At 41.2% G+C, this 15,988-nt stretch overlaps 1 protein-coding gene across 1 annotated transcript in view; it reads left to right on the plus strand.

The window, feature by feature from the left end:
• Positions 1-15,988, plus strand: part of clstn2a (calsyntenin 2a) — a 517,709-nt gene that overhangs the window by 455,746 nt on the left and 45,975 nt on the right. The window contains exon 10 of the mRNA XM_080185553.1: positions 7,077-7,239. Within this exon, the coding sequence (XP_080041679.1) occupies positions 7,077-7,239 (163 nt within the window). The remainder of the gene's footprint in view (positions 1-7,076; positions 7,240-15,988) is intronic.

Consider the following 15,988-nt stretch of genomic DNA (forward strand, 5'->3'; position numbering starts at 1 on the left):
GAAAAAGAAATGCAATTCAAATCACTGCCCGAAGCAAATGTTTGCTTTTCCCTGTGTGCGCTTGTTAACAACCAAATTGGAAGAACCAGCTGGTCACCATTTCTGAACTAACTCTCTGCCTGGAGTTGATCTGCTGGGCCAGTCTGCTCTGGGTCACTGATCCTGCTCGAGCACAGCAATTACTTCTTAATCTCCATGTTTTTCAGGCTCCTTTTACCTATCTCTTTCCAAGTTTCCACTCATCCTCATGCCCACCTGCTGCACGGTGTAATTAGCAGAAGTGGCTCATTGTGACTGCAACAAGGAAGGGTTTATTAACTAATGTATATACAAGTTAAGGGTCTGATCGAAAACTCTTGCACTGCTCTACTCTCGCCTCCTCTTTGGCTCCAACTGGACATGTGCCATCGTTCCCAATTGGACCAGCTTCCTGTGCAGCCTCTCTGTTAGGGGTCAAACCTTAAAGGGGCCACATTACCATACTCCTCTTTGCCCCCACTCTCCCAACTCTTGAGTTCACCAATGAGTGAAAACAAAAGAGAAACATTATATATAGGCACATAAACATAATATCATATTAGAGTCCAAGGGAAAGTCCATTTACGAAGACAATCAGTCTGGAGGCTTCTGAATTCTTGTGCAAACCTCAACTCAATGCAGGGTCCTTCAGCAAGTAATAAATCCGGTCTGGCTAAAGAGAAGGCAAACCCATCAACTTAGTGTCGACATTTTCCCCAGTGGCTTCTTCCTGCTTGGCTACAGAAACTGGGAACGGCCCAGACTCAACACGCCACACGTACCCCTGATTCCAAAGCTGAGACTGTTGAATCTGCAGCAGGATGCACTTGTTGGTCTCCTGATTCTGGCCCAGCTGTCTTCCTCAAATGATCCACATGTTTTTTTACACGGTGATCTTGTACTTCCAACAAGTACCAAACTGGTCCCATTCGCTCAGGCAAATCCTGGGCTGGTCCACCAGCATAATATCTTGCCAAGATTAGGTCACTGATCTTGGATGGTCTGTTTCTGCCAGTCATGGTGTTCTTTCTGGGAGGCTTGCCTAACCTCCCCGACAAATCTGGAAATATCAAATCCAAGCAGGTTCACAGACGTTATCCCATTAATAATTCAGCTGGCGTAACCCCAGTGGTAGCATTTGGAGTTGTATTGTACAACAGCAAGTAACATACCATACATAAAGTTAATGGCCTATAAACTTGATTTTTTTTATTGAAGCTTTAAACATTTGTAGAGCTTTCTCTTCCTAGCCATTCAAGGCTGGGTGATATGGGGCAGAATGAAAATGGCATACCCCATTAGACTTTACAAATTAGCAGAACTCTTTAGCCATAGGGTTCAGCCCAATTACGTGACCCACAAAGTATCGCCCCTTAAAAAGGTCATGTTACCACACACTGCTAATGTTGCTTCAAGATGTTTTCCATTACCTGTTTGTATTCAATATTCTCAACCATTTTGGTTTCATCTTCGTGCCATTGAAGCTTCCTTGTTTAGGCCCTAATGTCATTGCTTTGTGTTTTATTTTCTGGCTCATGGCTATTGAACAATCAGCAACAATTGTCACTCACTTCAACTATAATGCAGAAGCAGAGGGGCTCCCTCTTCTGTTCACCCAGCCCTTGTGGAAATGAAAGAAGTCAAACTTCATTTACATTCACAATACAGTTTATTTTCAAAATGGTTTAATTAAGCTGATTTCCCCCACAGCTGGTGAATAAATTATTTGCTGTGGAAAGTGAATTCAAACAACAAATGATAGAAATCAAACTTCCTCTACATCTGTTTATCAAATAATTTGACATGACTTTTATCCTATGCCATCTTGTCATTGGGGCAAACATTGTCAAGATGCTTTCCAGTGTTCTGATGATCAGATTATTAAAAGTATTGCACTTTTACTTGGTTTTTGCAAAAGGTGGACTTTTTCTTCAGCGGTGAGGGAAAGCAGTGAGTGATATCTATGGAGATGCAGGTTGTGCACTATCAGCTGAGGGGGTATTATACATTAGTACTAACTGACTGTATACCTGTGCTGCACAGAAATAATCTTTGCAGCTTACTGTTGATACATGGACATTGCTCAACTGGCTACTAAGTGCACTGCCTCATGTTCTGAAACATTTGGACTAGATGGTTTGAGATTTGATTGTGATTTGTAGTAAATTGATTGATTGCAGCCAGGCTGGAAGTGTAGATGTTAGAATTTGTCTTAATGCCCTTGGGCAACTGTGAGACTTCTGAATCACAATAGCTATAAGATGATCCTCGATGTGACATTCTTGTGTGAGGATATTGAATAAGGATTGCACTACGAATCATTCCTGCCGCCCCTGTCCCCCAACACATTGGATCAATAAGGCACGTTGGTGTGCAGTTATGATGATGTGTTTCACAACAGTATATAAATGACATGTTCGTGAGTATTTGAATCTGTTATGGTGGCCCCATCCCCTATGGTTAGTGCTATGAAGAACGAGCGTATGGGGGAGTCATCGGAAGCCTGCTTTTTTTTTCAAATAGGTAAGTGAAGATGCAACTGTATGAAGGACCATAAGACATTAGTAATGGTGATGATACTAAGTCCACAGTAAAACCTCAGAAGCTCACTGATGGAATAGTATTTGATACGTGCCTTGCCTATAGCTGATGCTGCTGGTAACAGCTGTGTTCCTCTCATTTGTTCCACGTTTTGCTCTGTAAATTGTCCAGAGCCAAATCTTCCCCTCCTCACTTTTTTAAATGTGGAAGCTGTCTATCTATCATCCTGCAGTATCTTGCTCCAGCTAACTCCATAACTGCCAGTTCTTGTAATCTTGGACTCGAGCTGTGGACCCTTCAAAATCATCCTGATCCACTTGTTCTCCAGCCAGACTCATTTGTGGAATGAAGCATCAATACATTTAATGTTTAATTGTCTTGCTGGTTGCAAAACAAAGCAAAACTGTTTAGTTTATCATCCAGTTTTGTCAATAAGGAGGAAGCTGCAGCCAATAAACACAATCATTAACAACTTAATCATGCTCGGTCTACACTGTAATTAAAATAGCTTTTGGAGGCGTTACAGCGCCATTTGTAAAATAGGATGAAGAAGTATATGAGAACTGTGATCTGCATATCAAAGGATGCAGTGTCTTGCAAAGAGAATTATGCACAATGTTTTATTCTGCTGTTAAATTGCAGCTGTGTGAACTTGAATCAAGGGGGAAGGTGCTGAAAGCACTCAGTCTGGCAAGTCTGCCAGCATCTGGAGAGAGAGCGTGATAAAAGCCAGGATTTTCCATTCTCATCTGCTGTGGGCATCATGGTGGGTGTGAGCAGAAAATATCACGACAAGGCAAAGCTCAGCTTTATGCCGCTGTGGTGCCATCAGGTCTCCAATAGCAGGGCACTTTTCCCGCTGCGCGACATCCGGAACATACTTTATGTGAATCTTAATGTCATGCCTGCTCATTAAATGGGGTGCTAGCTGGAATCATTCCTCCCCCGCCCCCCCCGCCCCGCCGCCACACTGGATCAATAGGGCATGTCGATATGCAATGATACCGGCATGTTTCATAACATCATATAAATGATGTGTACCTGGTGACATGTACTTCACTTGGAACTTTGAGGCTCATTTGCCACCTCGCATTGCCCAGTACACCTGGCCTCTCCAATTCAGCTTAAAGTTTAAAGTTCAGTGCAAGATTTCATTGCCAACACCACATTATTTTCAGGGAGTTAACTGGTGAGGTTTTAAAACACCATTGGTTAAGTTTGAGCTAGCCTGCCACCCCCTCACACAGTCGCTGATAGGCTATAGCAGGCAATGCTGCTCTTGCAACAGTGGAAGAATAATGTCCTAGACCAAGGTCTACACAGCAGCCAGCGACCTGCCACTGTTAACTTGATACATTGAAAGGCCAGCACGATCACCTCAGACTGAATGCAGACAAACACCTCCATTGTTCATTTTAATCTGAGGAGCGCAGCTGACATCTCTTCCTGAAGTTCCCATGACGGTCACTATTTCTCACGTGACTGAGTTAGGAGGGAGTTCTGAGGCACATCATCTGACTGGGACTTAGTGGGATACTGGCTTCCAGCAGTAATCAAAGGTTGGCAACTTCTGATGTCCCTGCCGTCTCCTGCTGTGGATCAGATTGTGTGCCGTTCTCACTAGATTGTGAACCCAACTATCTCTATATCTAGGTTCCATTCAGCTGTGTCTCTCCACAATGGTGGATGGTGTGGCTGGCCACTGTCACCAGGTTCCTTATCCAGAGTGCTCTCAGAAACCTGAGATGAGGGCCTGGCTTGCAGATGTCCTTGGGTGCGTTCCAGAGTTACCTAGGAAAGAAAACAGAGAAGGTTATGCATGACAGAGGATTAAAAAGGAGACAAAGTCCTCACAGTGTCATTGACTGGAGGATGAGCTCAATTGGGTACGCTAGGTATGCATGGGGAGGTTGTAAATTGGATTAGATACTGGCTCAATGGAAGAAGCCAGAGAGTGATTGTGGAGGATTGCTTCTCTGAGTGGAGGCCCATGATGAGTGGTGTGCCGCAGGGATCGGTGTTGGGTCCATTGTTGTTTGTCATCTATATCAATGATCTGGATGATAATGTGGTAAATTGGATCAGCAAATTTGCTGATGATACAAAGATTGGAGGTGCAGTGGATAGTGAGGAAAGCTTTCAAAGCTTGCAGAGGGACTTGGACCAACTAGAAAAATGGGCTGAAAAATGGCAAATGGAATTTAACGCAGACAAGTGTGAGGTATTGCACTTTGGAAGGACAAACCAAAGTAGAACGTACAGGGTAAATGATAGGACTCTGAAGAGCACAGTTGAACAGAGGAATCTGGAAATACAGGTACAGAGTTCCCTAAAAGTGACGTCACAGGTGGATAGGGTCATTAAGAGTGCTTTTGGTACATTTTACAGTCTTTTTTACCAGAACTGGGAAACATTAGTGATGTAACATGCAGGTTTTAAGCAAATATGGAGGCAAGGCAGGGGGAAGAAAATGAATGAACAAGTTAGTGAGCCTGTGAGGCAGGAGAGATTAAGTGACATAAGAGATGGTGATGCAAGGCAAAAGGAAGTAGCAGTGGTACAAGTGATGAATCAAAGGCCACAGGATTTAATTAGTGGACAGATGAAGATCGATCCTTTTGAGCCCATTCTGAGCTCAATGAGAGAACAGTTTGTTTTTATGGAGATTGCCAGCAGTAATAAAAATTGCCTGACTTTCATTTTGTCAAACGGACGTTACTTGACTTGCACCAGCCTACGTGCACCCAGTTAACTTGTTCCACTGCCCACAAAAAAAAATGCCAAAAACTTCCTGGTCCATAGCTTTGTTTGTTTACTTTTTGGCCTTTCTTGGCCTGTTCAGCTAATTGCCAAGTTCAGACACCAGGCCACCTGGCTTTCCCAGATACTTCTCAGATTTTTGAATTAATCCAGCTCCTTAGGGGTGGCATTGTGGCACAGTGATTAGCATTGCTGCCTCACCGCTCCAGGGACCTGATTTCGATTCTCGGCTTGGGTCACTGCCTGTGTGGAGTTTGCATGTTCTCCCCGTGTCTGCGTGGGTTTCTTCCGGGTGCTCTGGTTTGCTCCCACAGTCCAAAAGATGTGCGGGTTAGGTGCATTGGCCATGCTAAATTGCCCCTAGCATCCCAGGATGTGTAGGTTACATGGATTGGTGGGGTAAATATGTTGGGTTACGGACTTAGAGCTTGCGTGGTATTGTTGTCAGTGCAGACTTGATGGGCTGAATAACCTCCTTCAGCACTGTAGGATTCTATGATTCCTGTTTATTGCTGACTGTGAGGTGTCAATTCCCTTCCCCCATTGAAGCAAAATGTCTCTGCAGTTCCAGTTTATAAGAACTCATTCTTCAGGACACACAGAAGCAGCATTCCCATGGGGAACATCAGTTGGCAGTACTTAAATTAATGAGCATTCTGAATTAAATATTCCATTCAAATGAGAAGGAAAGGCACTCAGCATCTCTGGATTTTGTAGGGGTGTACGGGATGTCACAAAACAATCAGTTTGAGTTTTCTTATGCAAGTCAGACCAATTAAAATTTGAATACTCTCTTGTGATGACTCAGAAATGGTGTCCATGATCTGAAGCAAATGAAAACTGCAATATACTTTGTTTTAACATGATAACCATCTTTAATATTTATTCTGCCACACAAATTAGCACTGCTGTTAATCATTAACAAGGCGTTGAGTTTATTCATTGCGCTGCATTCAACTACAAGTTGACATTGTCATGAATCACACTGGGCACCTGGAGGTTCTGTACCATGAAGAAACTAGACTTCCTATCTGCAGGGGAAGCCCTGGATTGAGAAATGAAGTAATTAATCTTAAATTGTATTGAGAAATGAAGTAATTAATCTTAACTTATATTCTACCTGTCCATAGCAAAGAACCACTTGCTTTGTTTTGAAATAAACTAGTGAGAAAGATAATTTACATATTTTCCACAGACAGAATGAATAAAAATGGATTTTCAGATTCTGCCCTGTTGAATAATGATAAAATTCTGCTGACTACATCCACTTTGAACAGACCCATTTGTTTTATTGTCTCATTTCTCACAAGTATGAGTTCTAGATCAAAAATTAAATCTAAATATTGTGTGCATTCAAGCTATATAGGAAGGCAAATGAATTTGCCTTTAAATAGAGCTGGGAATTCTTTCAAATGTGATTAGGATTTAAACAGCAATTGTCTTATTGGACTTTTATCATGGTGATTAAATTGGGCATTTACCAAGAGCAGGAAAGAAGGTTCAAACTATTTAATTATTCCAATTCTCTGGTAGCAATAATGCACATTGTCTGTCATAATGTCTTAATGTAATTTATTTTTGCAAGGCTGGCTGTTAAGCACTGGAAAGAAGGATAGTGTTGAATGAGCTATAACGTGCAAGCTAAGTAATAGGATGATTAGATTATTTGCTCCATGTGATGTAAAAAAAGAATGTGGTCAAAGGTTTTTATTGTGTGTTTGAAAATGAGTTATAGCTAGAGTCTTTCTCCGCTCCAGATCTGCGACAAGGAATGGCATTATTATGTTGTCAATGTTGAGTTTCCCGTGGTGACACTGTACGTGGATGGAGTGACTTATGACCCATACCTGGTGACGGATGATTGGCCGATCCACCCATCACACATTGACATGCAACTAACAGTTGGAGCCTGTTGGCAAGGTAAGATTTGAAGTGGGCAAACTGGGTAAAGATTGGATTTACATTTTGATTTCAGTCCACATTAACAAAAACTGAATGTGGTCATAGAATTTTGTTGAGTTAATTTATTTGTGTCACAAGTAGGCTTACATTAACACGGCAATGAAGTTACTGTGAAAATCCCCCAGTTGCCACACTCCAGCACCTGTTCGGGTACACCGAGGGAGAATTTAGCATGGCCAATGCACCAGCACATCTTTCGGACTGTGGAAGGAACCAGAGCACTGGAGAAAACCATTGTCACAAAAAAAATTTTCACGATTGGGGTTTTTTTGAGATTTTTATTGGGAACAGAAGTTCTTGGGAAAATTCATTGACGTTAGTCGCTCTTGGTATAATTGGCAACCAACACCTCATTGTTTGAATTCCAAGAATCGTTCATTTTGTAGTAGAGTACTTGAATCCGGTTGTCATGTCGACAATGAAGGTTAACATTCGAAGGGAGTGGGACTAGACTGAAAGATTGTTGATCAAGCTTTCATTCACAGTATTAAAATCATCTGTAGTTTAAGAAATTTGCATTTTGGACTATTACAAAAAAAGTGAGTTATTTTGATAGTCAGGTGTGTGCCCCCTGACAAATGTAGATTAAGTTGGTTTCTTCTAATGCTTTTTGACTCTACCATGGGATGGAAGTGTCGATCGCAAGGCCAGCATTTCTTGCCTGTACTTTGCTGCCCTTTATTAACCAATTTTATATAAATGGTTACCATAGTTATTAAAAGACCTTTATTCAGGATAGAGTTGTAGTGGTTTACAGCATGGAAACAGGCCTGTATCCCCATCTTACTCATGTAACTGTCTGAATGCTTTTTAAAAGACAAAATTGTACCTGCCTCTACTACCAACTCTGGCAGCTTGTGAAAAAATTGCCCCTCTGGGCACTTTTGTATCTTTCCCCTCTCATCTTAAACCTATGCCCTCTAGTTTTAGACTCCCCTACCTTTGGGAAAAAATATTGACTATCTAGCTGATCTTTGCCCTTCATTTTATAGGCCTCAGTAAGATCACCCCTAAGCCTCCAATGCACCAGAGAAAAACGTTCCAGTTTATCCAGCCTCTCCATATAACTCAAAACCATCAGGTCCCGGTAGCATCCCAGTAAATCTGTTTTTGCACTCTTTCTAGTTTAATATCCTTTCTATAATAGGGTGACCAGAACTGTACCCCAAGTGTGGCCTTACCAATGTCTTGTACAACTTCAACAAGATGTCCTAACTCCTGTATTTATTGTTCTGACCAATGAAACCAAGCATGCTGAATGCTTTCTTCACCACTCTGTCCACCTGTGACTCCACTTTCAAGGAGCTATGAACATTTACGCCTATATCCCTTTGTTGTGTAATGGGCCCCAACACCCTACCATTAACTGAGTAAGTCCTGCCCTGGTTCAATCTACCAAAATGTATCACCTCACATTTATCTAAATTAAACTCCATCTGCCATTCATCAACCCACTGGCCCAATTGATCAAAATCCTGTTGCAATCCGAGATAACTTTCTTCACTGTCTTTCTTCATTAACTGGTATTAGATTCTGGCTGTTGCATTTGATAACTGAGAAAACCTACCCATGTTTAATTTACGAAGGCCTTGCCCATAATCAAATGTCTGTTCTATCTTTGATGCATGTAAGAGCTTTGTCAATTGTTATTAGTCTGTCTGATCTATTGGGATGGTCAATTGGATGATTTGCCACACCAGCAGTACCCATGTGTTAAAGAGGATGAACAGCAGATAAGACTTGGACCTGATAAGTGGCAGAGCATACTACAACCGCGGTTAGAGTTCTGACATTCATTTGCTTATTAAAATTGGCATGTTAGTTTACTTTCAAATTAGTCAGTCTTTTTTGGATGCATATTTATTGAACATTTGTTAACCTGCAAAAGCTTTATGTTTTCTTATTTAAACCTCAACTAATTGGTTGAATGAAAAGTGTAAATGAAAGAATGTATTGCCATAGTAACAGTTAATTAGCATTAGTAATGATTTCTAATAGCTGTTCTGTTGTGAAAACACCAGTGTTGACAGAGGCATGTAGGATCTCTTAAACTTGTAAGGAATGTTATGGCAATGTACAGCACTCACTCTGGAGACTGATATTACAGGACTGACATATTTGCTCCACATTGTAAAAAAGAGATGGTGAAAGGTGGTGTCAGAGTTTTGGGACTACAAGCTAATCGACAGTTTTCTGTTCAATCCTTGAGATTATTGCAAAATTGCCCAAATGTTGGGTGGGAACACTCCGACTAATAACAAGCAACAGCTTGGCTTTTAGCCTGAAGTGCTGAATGTGAGAATAACATCTGTAGCAAAGAAAAACAAAAACATAACAATATGACAAAATAAAGAATATAACAAAATAGAATATTGCAGACCAACAAGCCATTAAAACTGTTTAACATCAAAGCAAGTTGAACGGTAGCAATTTGAAATGTTTGCAAAGGCCTAAACATGTTGACAGAGAAATGGATCCACTCAAGTCTAGTCCACTTGCTTTGGCATGTCAGCAGAAAAAAAAACCTACAGTTGGTCTCTATGTTCTTGGATTAGGGAGGGATAAAAATGAAAAACCTGCAAGGGTTCTCATTCAGATGGCTCCATGTGAGAGGTTTCTGTCTGTTTTTTTCCTTTTGGATGAGGACAGAATTGGGCTTAGCTGGGATGAATCTTCTCCACTCCATCTATTTGATGATTGCTGAGAAAAGAGACATGTTGACATATCTCTTCAGCAAGAATCCTGTACATTACATTACTATTTGATGATTGATAAGCTAATTCTCATGCAGCCACATGCAAAAAGATCACCTGTGAAAGCACAGGAGCAATTGCATCCATTGTGGAACTGTAACCCAATAGAAGAATAAGAAAGAAAAGGAAGTGACGAAAATATTTCCCTTCCACACAAAGGACAAAATAAACCTACGGACAATGGAAAAGCAATGACGGATTGAATATAATTTAGGAAGGGTATTAATCTTTTCGTGTACAAAATGCAATTAATCTCTGAAGCTCAGTCTCAGTGTCTCATTCACAATGGCATTTGGTGCAACATCATTATAATTGGACAAGATAATTACAATATAATTAAAAATAACCGCAATAAGTATCACTGTATGAATAATATAATTAAAAATAATTGAACTAACCAAGAGCTAAGTAATACATTTATGCAAGTGCATGTAAAATACATCTTACCGAAAATACAGAAGTGAATTTGTATTTAGTCTCTCTTACACACGCACACATGCACATACATACGCACACGCACGTTTGTTGCCGATCTTTCTCGGACAGTTATTGATTGGTTGCTAACTTAAAAATGTCACACACATGCAAGAATATTGAATTCACATTCACAGACAATACAATCAAGAGTCAATTATGATATGGAACTTTTTCAAGTTCTGCAATCTCTTCTGTTGCTGTATTACTTCACGAGTCACAAGTACTATTAAATGCTCTAAGTTGAGAATTTTTCTATTAGATGTTAGCGTATTTATGTGAGGAAACAGGTCACCTGTGAGTCACGAATTCCATAGCTGCTTAATTCTCATCAGTTTGCTGTCTACGGACTTCTATTTAATGGCTATTCTCTGATCGTGACCAATCGCTGCACAGCTAAAATTTCTTGCACGCAGGCATTTGTGAACTCTGGTGCTGAAAGCAGTTTTTTTTAAAGATTTGGAACTTTACCCAGCCACATATCTGGTTAAAATAAATATGTACATTTTATTAATATTATTAAAGTGTGAGCTAATATTTTAATTTGTATAACATGACATCTAACAAGACATTGACCCTGATCGTTAAAATCTTTCTCAGTGAACAGTGGTGTTTGTTTGATTAAGGATTCTGTTGTTACAAATATTTAGCAAAATCCCAGGACATAATATTTGAGTTCTGTAAATATATAAGGGACACAGAGGCGCAAATGGAGAGAGATGCAGGGGGAGAGAGAGACACGGAAGCAAGAGAGAGAAACGCACATTGATGTGATTCACTGGATTCATACGTTATGAACAGTCTGTGCCTTGGACTTAAAGTTTTATTTCTTATTGCAAAGGCAATAGTTTGCAGGGACTAGAACGACTAGAAAGTCAGTTTCTAATGGTTCAGCCAAGGTATTTGGGAGATGAACTTTAGACCTTAATCAGAGGAATGGAAGGGGCTGAACACTGATTCAAGGCTGAAAGAACTCACTTATGATGGGCTAAGTCTATACAAGGACTTGCTTAGCTTCAGGATAACTGTATTGAATGAACTTAGTGGAATCCAGTGGAGCTTGGCAGAGCATAAAAATGGGGGTGCAGAGCTTTGTGTGATCGAACGCCCCAACCACAGAATTCTAGATTAACTGGAGATTGCAGAGAATGAAATGGGGGACAGTGTTTGAGGAACCATGAAGCTGATGAAGATATGATCAATTTGGGGAGTTTATGCAGCTGAAGTCAGACACACTTAGAAATCGGTGTAGATTTAAAATTGGATGGCATTGCTCATCATCATTGAAACACTACAGTACAGTAAGTGCCCATTCGGCCCATCGAGTCTGCATAGACCACAATCCCACCCAGGCCCTACCCCCATATCCATACATATTTTACCCACTAATCCTCTAACCTATGCATCTCAGGACACTAAGGGCAATTTTTAGTATTTGGCCAATCAACTTAACTGGCACATCTTTGGACTGTGGGAGGAAACCGGAGCACCCAGAGGCAGCAGGCGACGGTGCAGAGGGACCTCGGGGTCCTTGTGCATGAGTCGCAAAAACCCAGCTTGCAGGTGCAGCAGGTGGTCAGGAAGGCGAATGGAATGCTGGCCTTCTTAGCGAGGGGGATTGAATATAAAAGTAGGGAGGTCTTGCTGCAGCTGTATAGGGCATTGGTGAGGCCGCAGCTGGAGTACTGTGTGCAGTTTTGGGCACCGCACCTGCGCAAGGATATTTTGGCCCTGGAGGGAGTGCAGAGGAGGTTTACTAGGCTGATACCGGAGTTGAGGGGGTTGAGCTATGAGGAGAGGCTGAATAAACTAGGCTTGTACTCGTTAGAGTTTAGAAGAATGAGGGGAGATCTCATTGAGACGTATAAGATGATGAATGGGATGGATAGGATAGAGGTGGAGAGACTCTTCCCGCTCAAAAAAGACAGTAGGACTAGGGGGCACAGCCTCAAGATAAAGGGGAGGCGGTTTAGAACGGAGTTGAGGAGGAACTTCTTCACTCAAAGGGTGGTGAATCTCTGGAATTCTCTGCCCGTTGAAGTGGTGGAGGCTGCCTCGCTAAATATTTTTAAGAAGCGGGTTGATGGGTTTTTGATAAGAGAGGGGATTAAGGGTTATGGGGAGAGGGCGGGAAAGTGGAACTGAGCCACAACAGATCAGCCATGATCTTATTGAATGGCGGGGCAGGCTCGAAGGGCTAGATGGCCTACTCCTGCTCCTATTTCTTATGTTCTTATGTTCTTATGTTCTTATGAAACCCACACAGACATGAGGAGAATGTGCAAACTCCACACAGACAGTGACCCAAGCCAGGAATCAAACCCAGGTCCCTGGAGCTGTGAAGCAGCAGTGCTAACCATTGTGCTACCATGCCGCTGATAGTGAATGAAGGAAATTTGGTCCAAACTTCAGGAATAGCGGACAATTGGATTCTTTGGCAATGACTTAGGAGTTTGTGACGGTGGACATATGATGTTAATTCTGCACCCCCCCCCCCCCACCACTGAAGTTGAATCACAGACCAAGGTGGTGGGACTCGCCAGCACTCCATCCTGCTGGTATAATTGCCCCTCCTGTGCACTGACAGCAGGTAATTGGAAAAGTTCATAGAATGTTATCATTTATTGCAAGAGAATTGAATATAAAATAAGCGGGTTATTTATGCTGCAGTTATACAGAGCACACTGGAGTGTAGGAGGCATGGGGTGATCTTATAGAGGTCTGTAAAATAATGAGGGGCATAGATCAGCTAGATAGTCAATATTGTTTCCCAAAGGGTAGGAGAGCCTAAAACTAGAGGGCATAGGTTTAAGGTGAGAGGGAAGAGCCACATAAGGGTTCAGAGGGGTATTTTTTTCTGGATCGTTACTGCCTGGAACAGGCTGCCAGAGGTAGTAGTAGAGGCAGGCATAATTTTGTCTTTTTAAAAAGTGCTTTGACAGTTACATGGGTAAGATGGGCATAGAGGGATATGGGCCAAACTTGGGCAATTGGGACTAGCTTTAGAGTTAAAAAAGGGGCAGCATAGACAAGTTGGGCCGAAGGGCTTGTTTCCATCTTTAAACCTCTATGACTCTAGTGAAACCACAGCTGGCGCATTGTGTACATCATTGGTCAGCATATTTAAGGAAGGATGTAGATGCATTGGAAGCAGTCCAGAGAAGATTTATTAAATTAATACCTGGATTGGTCTTATGAGGAAATGTTGGACGGGCTAACCTTGTACCTGTTGGAGTTCAGAAGAGTAAGAGGTGACTTGATTGAAACTTGCAAGATCCTGAGGAGTCTCGACAGGATGAATGTGGAGAGAACGTTTCCTCTTGTGGCAGAACCTGGCACTATTTCAAAATAAGGGGGGGAAAGTGGGGTGCGTGGCTAGAATAGTGATTAGGAGTTTTTTATTTCTCTCTGAGCCTTTGGAACTCTTCCTGAAAAGACATTGGAAGCAGAGTCTTTGAATATTTTTAAATCAGAGATGGATAAATCCTTAATAAGCAAGAGAATGAAAAGTTATTGGGAATAGACAGGGATGTAGAGTTGAGGTTCCTATTAGATTAGCCATGATTTTATCGAATGGCGGAATGTGATAGGATCCAGAGTAATGGAGGGAAGTTCAAGGTTACAGAGGGGAGAGCAATGGTGATATTGGGTGGGGGGGGTGGTGAAGTTGGTAGGTGAGAAGAAAGGTGGGGGGGGTATGTGTAATAGGTAATTCTTTAATCAAATTTATCTTAAAATTTTCTACCTGAAAGGCAGAGAAGTGATTCTGTTGATGGTAATTCCTCTACCATGACAATTAAGGTCTCTTTTATTTTCACACATTTGGCTTTAAAAATCCCAAAGTCTAAAACCGTCAGTCCCACTCCTACTTGCAGATAATACTTGCGATTTCCAAAGTCCTATAATTATACATACTACCTTGCGAAGAAGTTCAAGTTTCTTCTCTTCTTTTAAAATAAGTCTGTGAATTCCATAGTCTATTCAAGCTCAGGATAAAGCATCAGCAATCACATTACTGGCTCCTGAAACATGTATAACCCTTAGAATAAATTGTTTTCACATTAAATATTAAAGTTTGCATGCATGTAACTAAAGAGCTAACACAAGACTTAAAACTTCCTTCTTCATCATTAAGTACTTCTTTTGGTACTATTTTTTCTAGAGAAAGTTTTCTAGAGAAATAATTGATTAATCATTCTATCCCAGCATCATCACCTTGAAGCAACACTGCTCCTGCCTTACGTCACTGGCATCACCAGCTCCTTTTGAATGGCCTGTTAAAGATTGGGGCAACCAGAATGGCTAATTTACTAACATGGCCTTTAGCCTCTCAAAGGCTGGCTGACAAGACTCTGTCCAATTGATTTCCACACTGGTTTTCAGAAGGAATGACTAGTTGATGGAAGGTAGGTAGAACCCACTGATTCCAAGGATTCATACTATTTCCATTTCAGTTTTTACTATTGCCTGGATTTAAGCTACGCTAGGCAACACTTACTCCTGCTCCAAGTAGGTAACTTTGGCCTCGGAAAGCTGACTCTTTGCCAGGTTTTTCACTTAGTCAGCCTTTTTCAGTATTGTAACCATTTAATGTAATCTTCACATGTTCACTGTACTTCAATTAATCATCAATACACTGTTATTGCTCAATCCAGCAATCACTCAGCTATTTAATCCCTTAAATGTACCAATGCATTCTTCACACAAAAGGCCAGGACCTTACATTGGACCAGGCCGTCTGGGGTTCCAAAAGCAGGTATCTTCTTGGCCTGATCCATCAGAGGAACTTGCCAATAATTTGACATAAATCAATCTTATGGACAAAGTCTGAGTTTCCAACTCTATCAATACAATCCTCCTTGCATGGAATTGGCAGGAATCAGTCTGAGTTACTGCATTAACTTTTTAATAATCAGTGCAGAACCTCTTGTGACCCATCAGGCTTCCTTCCTTACCACTGGAAGTGTACTTTCTGGTTGAGTAACCTTAGGATCACACTCAATTTGTTTTTTTCTCAAAAAGAGTACGAGCATTGACAAGGGAAATTCACCAATACATACAAAATGCATCCATTATTTTGCATACCAATTGTAAGGTTCTGAATCTACTTGTGTTCTCTTTCACTTTGCTATTTCTGGAATATAGGTTTTAATGTGAGGGGTAGAGAGAGGTTGGGAGTTAGAGCTGAGAAACAAATAGAGTTGAAGATGCACCAATTTCCTTTCTGTTTGTGGACTGATGACAGATTTGACCATTTATGCGCTATTCTTTCTTTTGGAATCATAGAACCACAGTATGGAATCGAAGGGTAGAATTTACAGCCCCATTGTGATGAAAATGTTTATTCTTTGGATAATTATCTGATTTCCTTTTGAATTTAATCTTCCAGACCCTTGGGCAATGTATTCCAGATCCTGACCACTTGCTGCGTAAAACATTTTCCTTAGATCACCTCTAGTTCTTTTGTCAGTAATCTTAAA

Source organism: Carcharhinus amblyrhynchos, chromosome 3, assembly GCF_965287045.1.
Source record: "Carcharhinus amblyrhynchos chromosome 3, sCarAmb.v2.hapA, whole genome shotgun sequence".
Taxonomy (NCBI): Eukaryota; Metazoa; Chordata; class Chondrichthyes; order Carcharhiniformes; family Carcharhinidae; genus Carcharhinus; species Carcharhinus amblyrhynchos.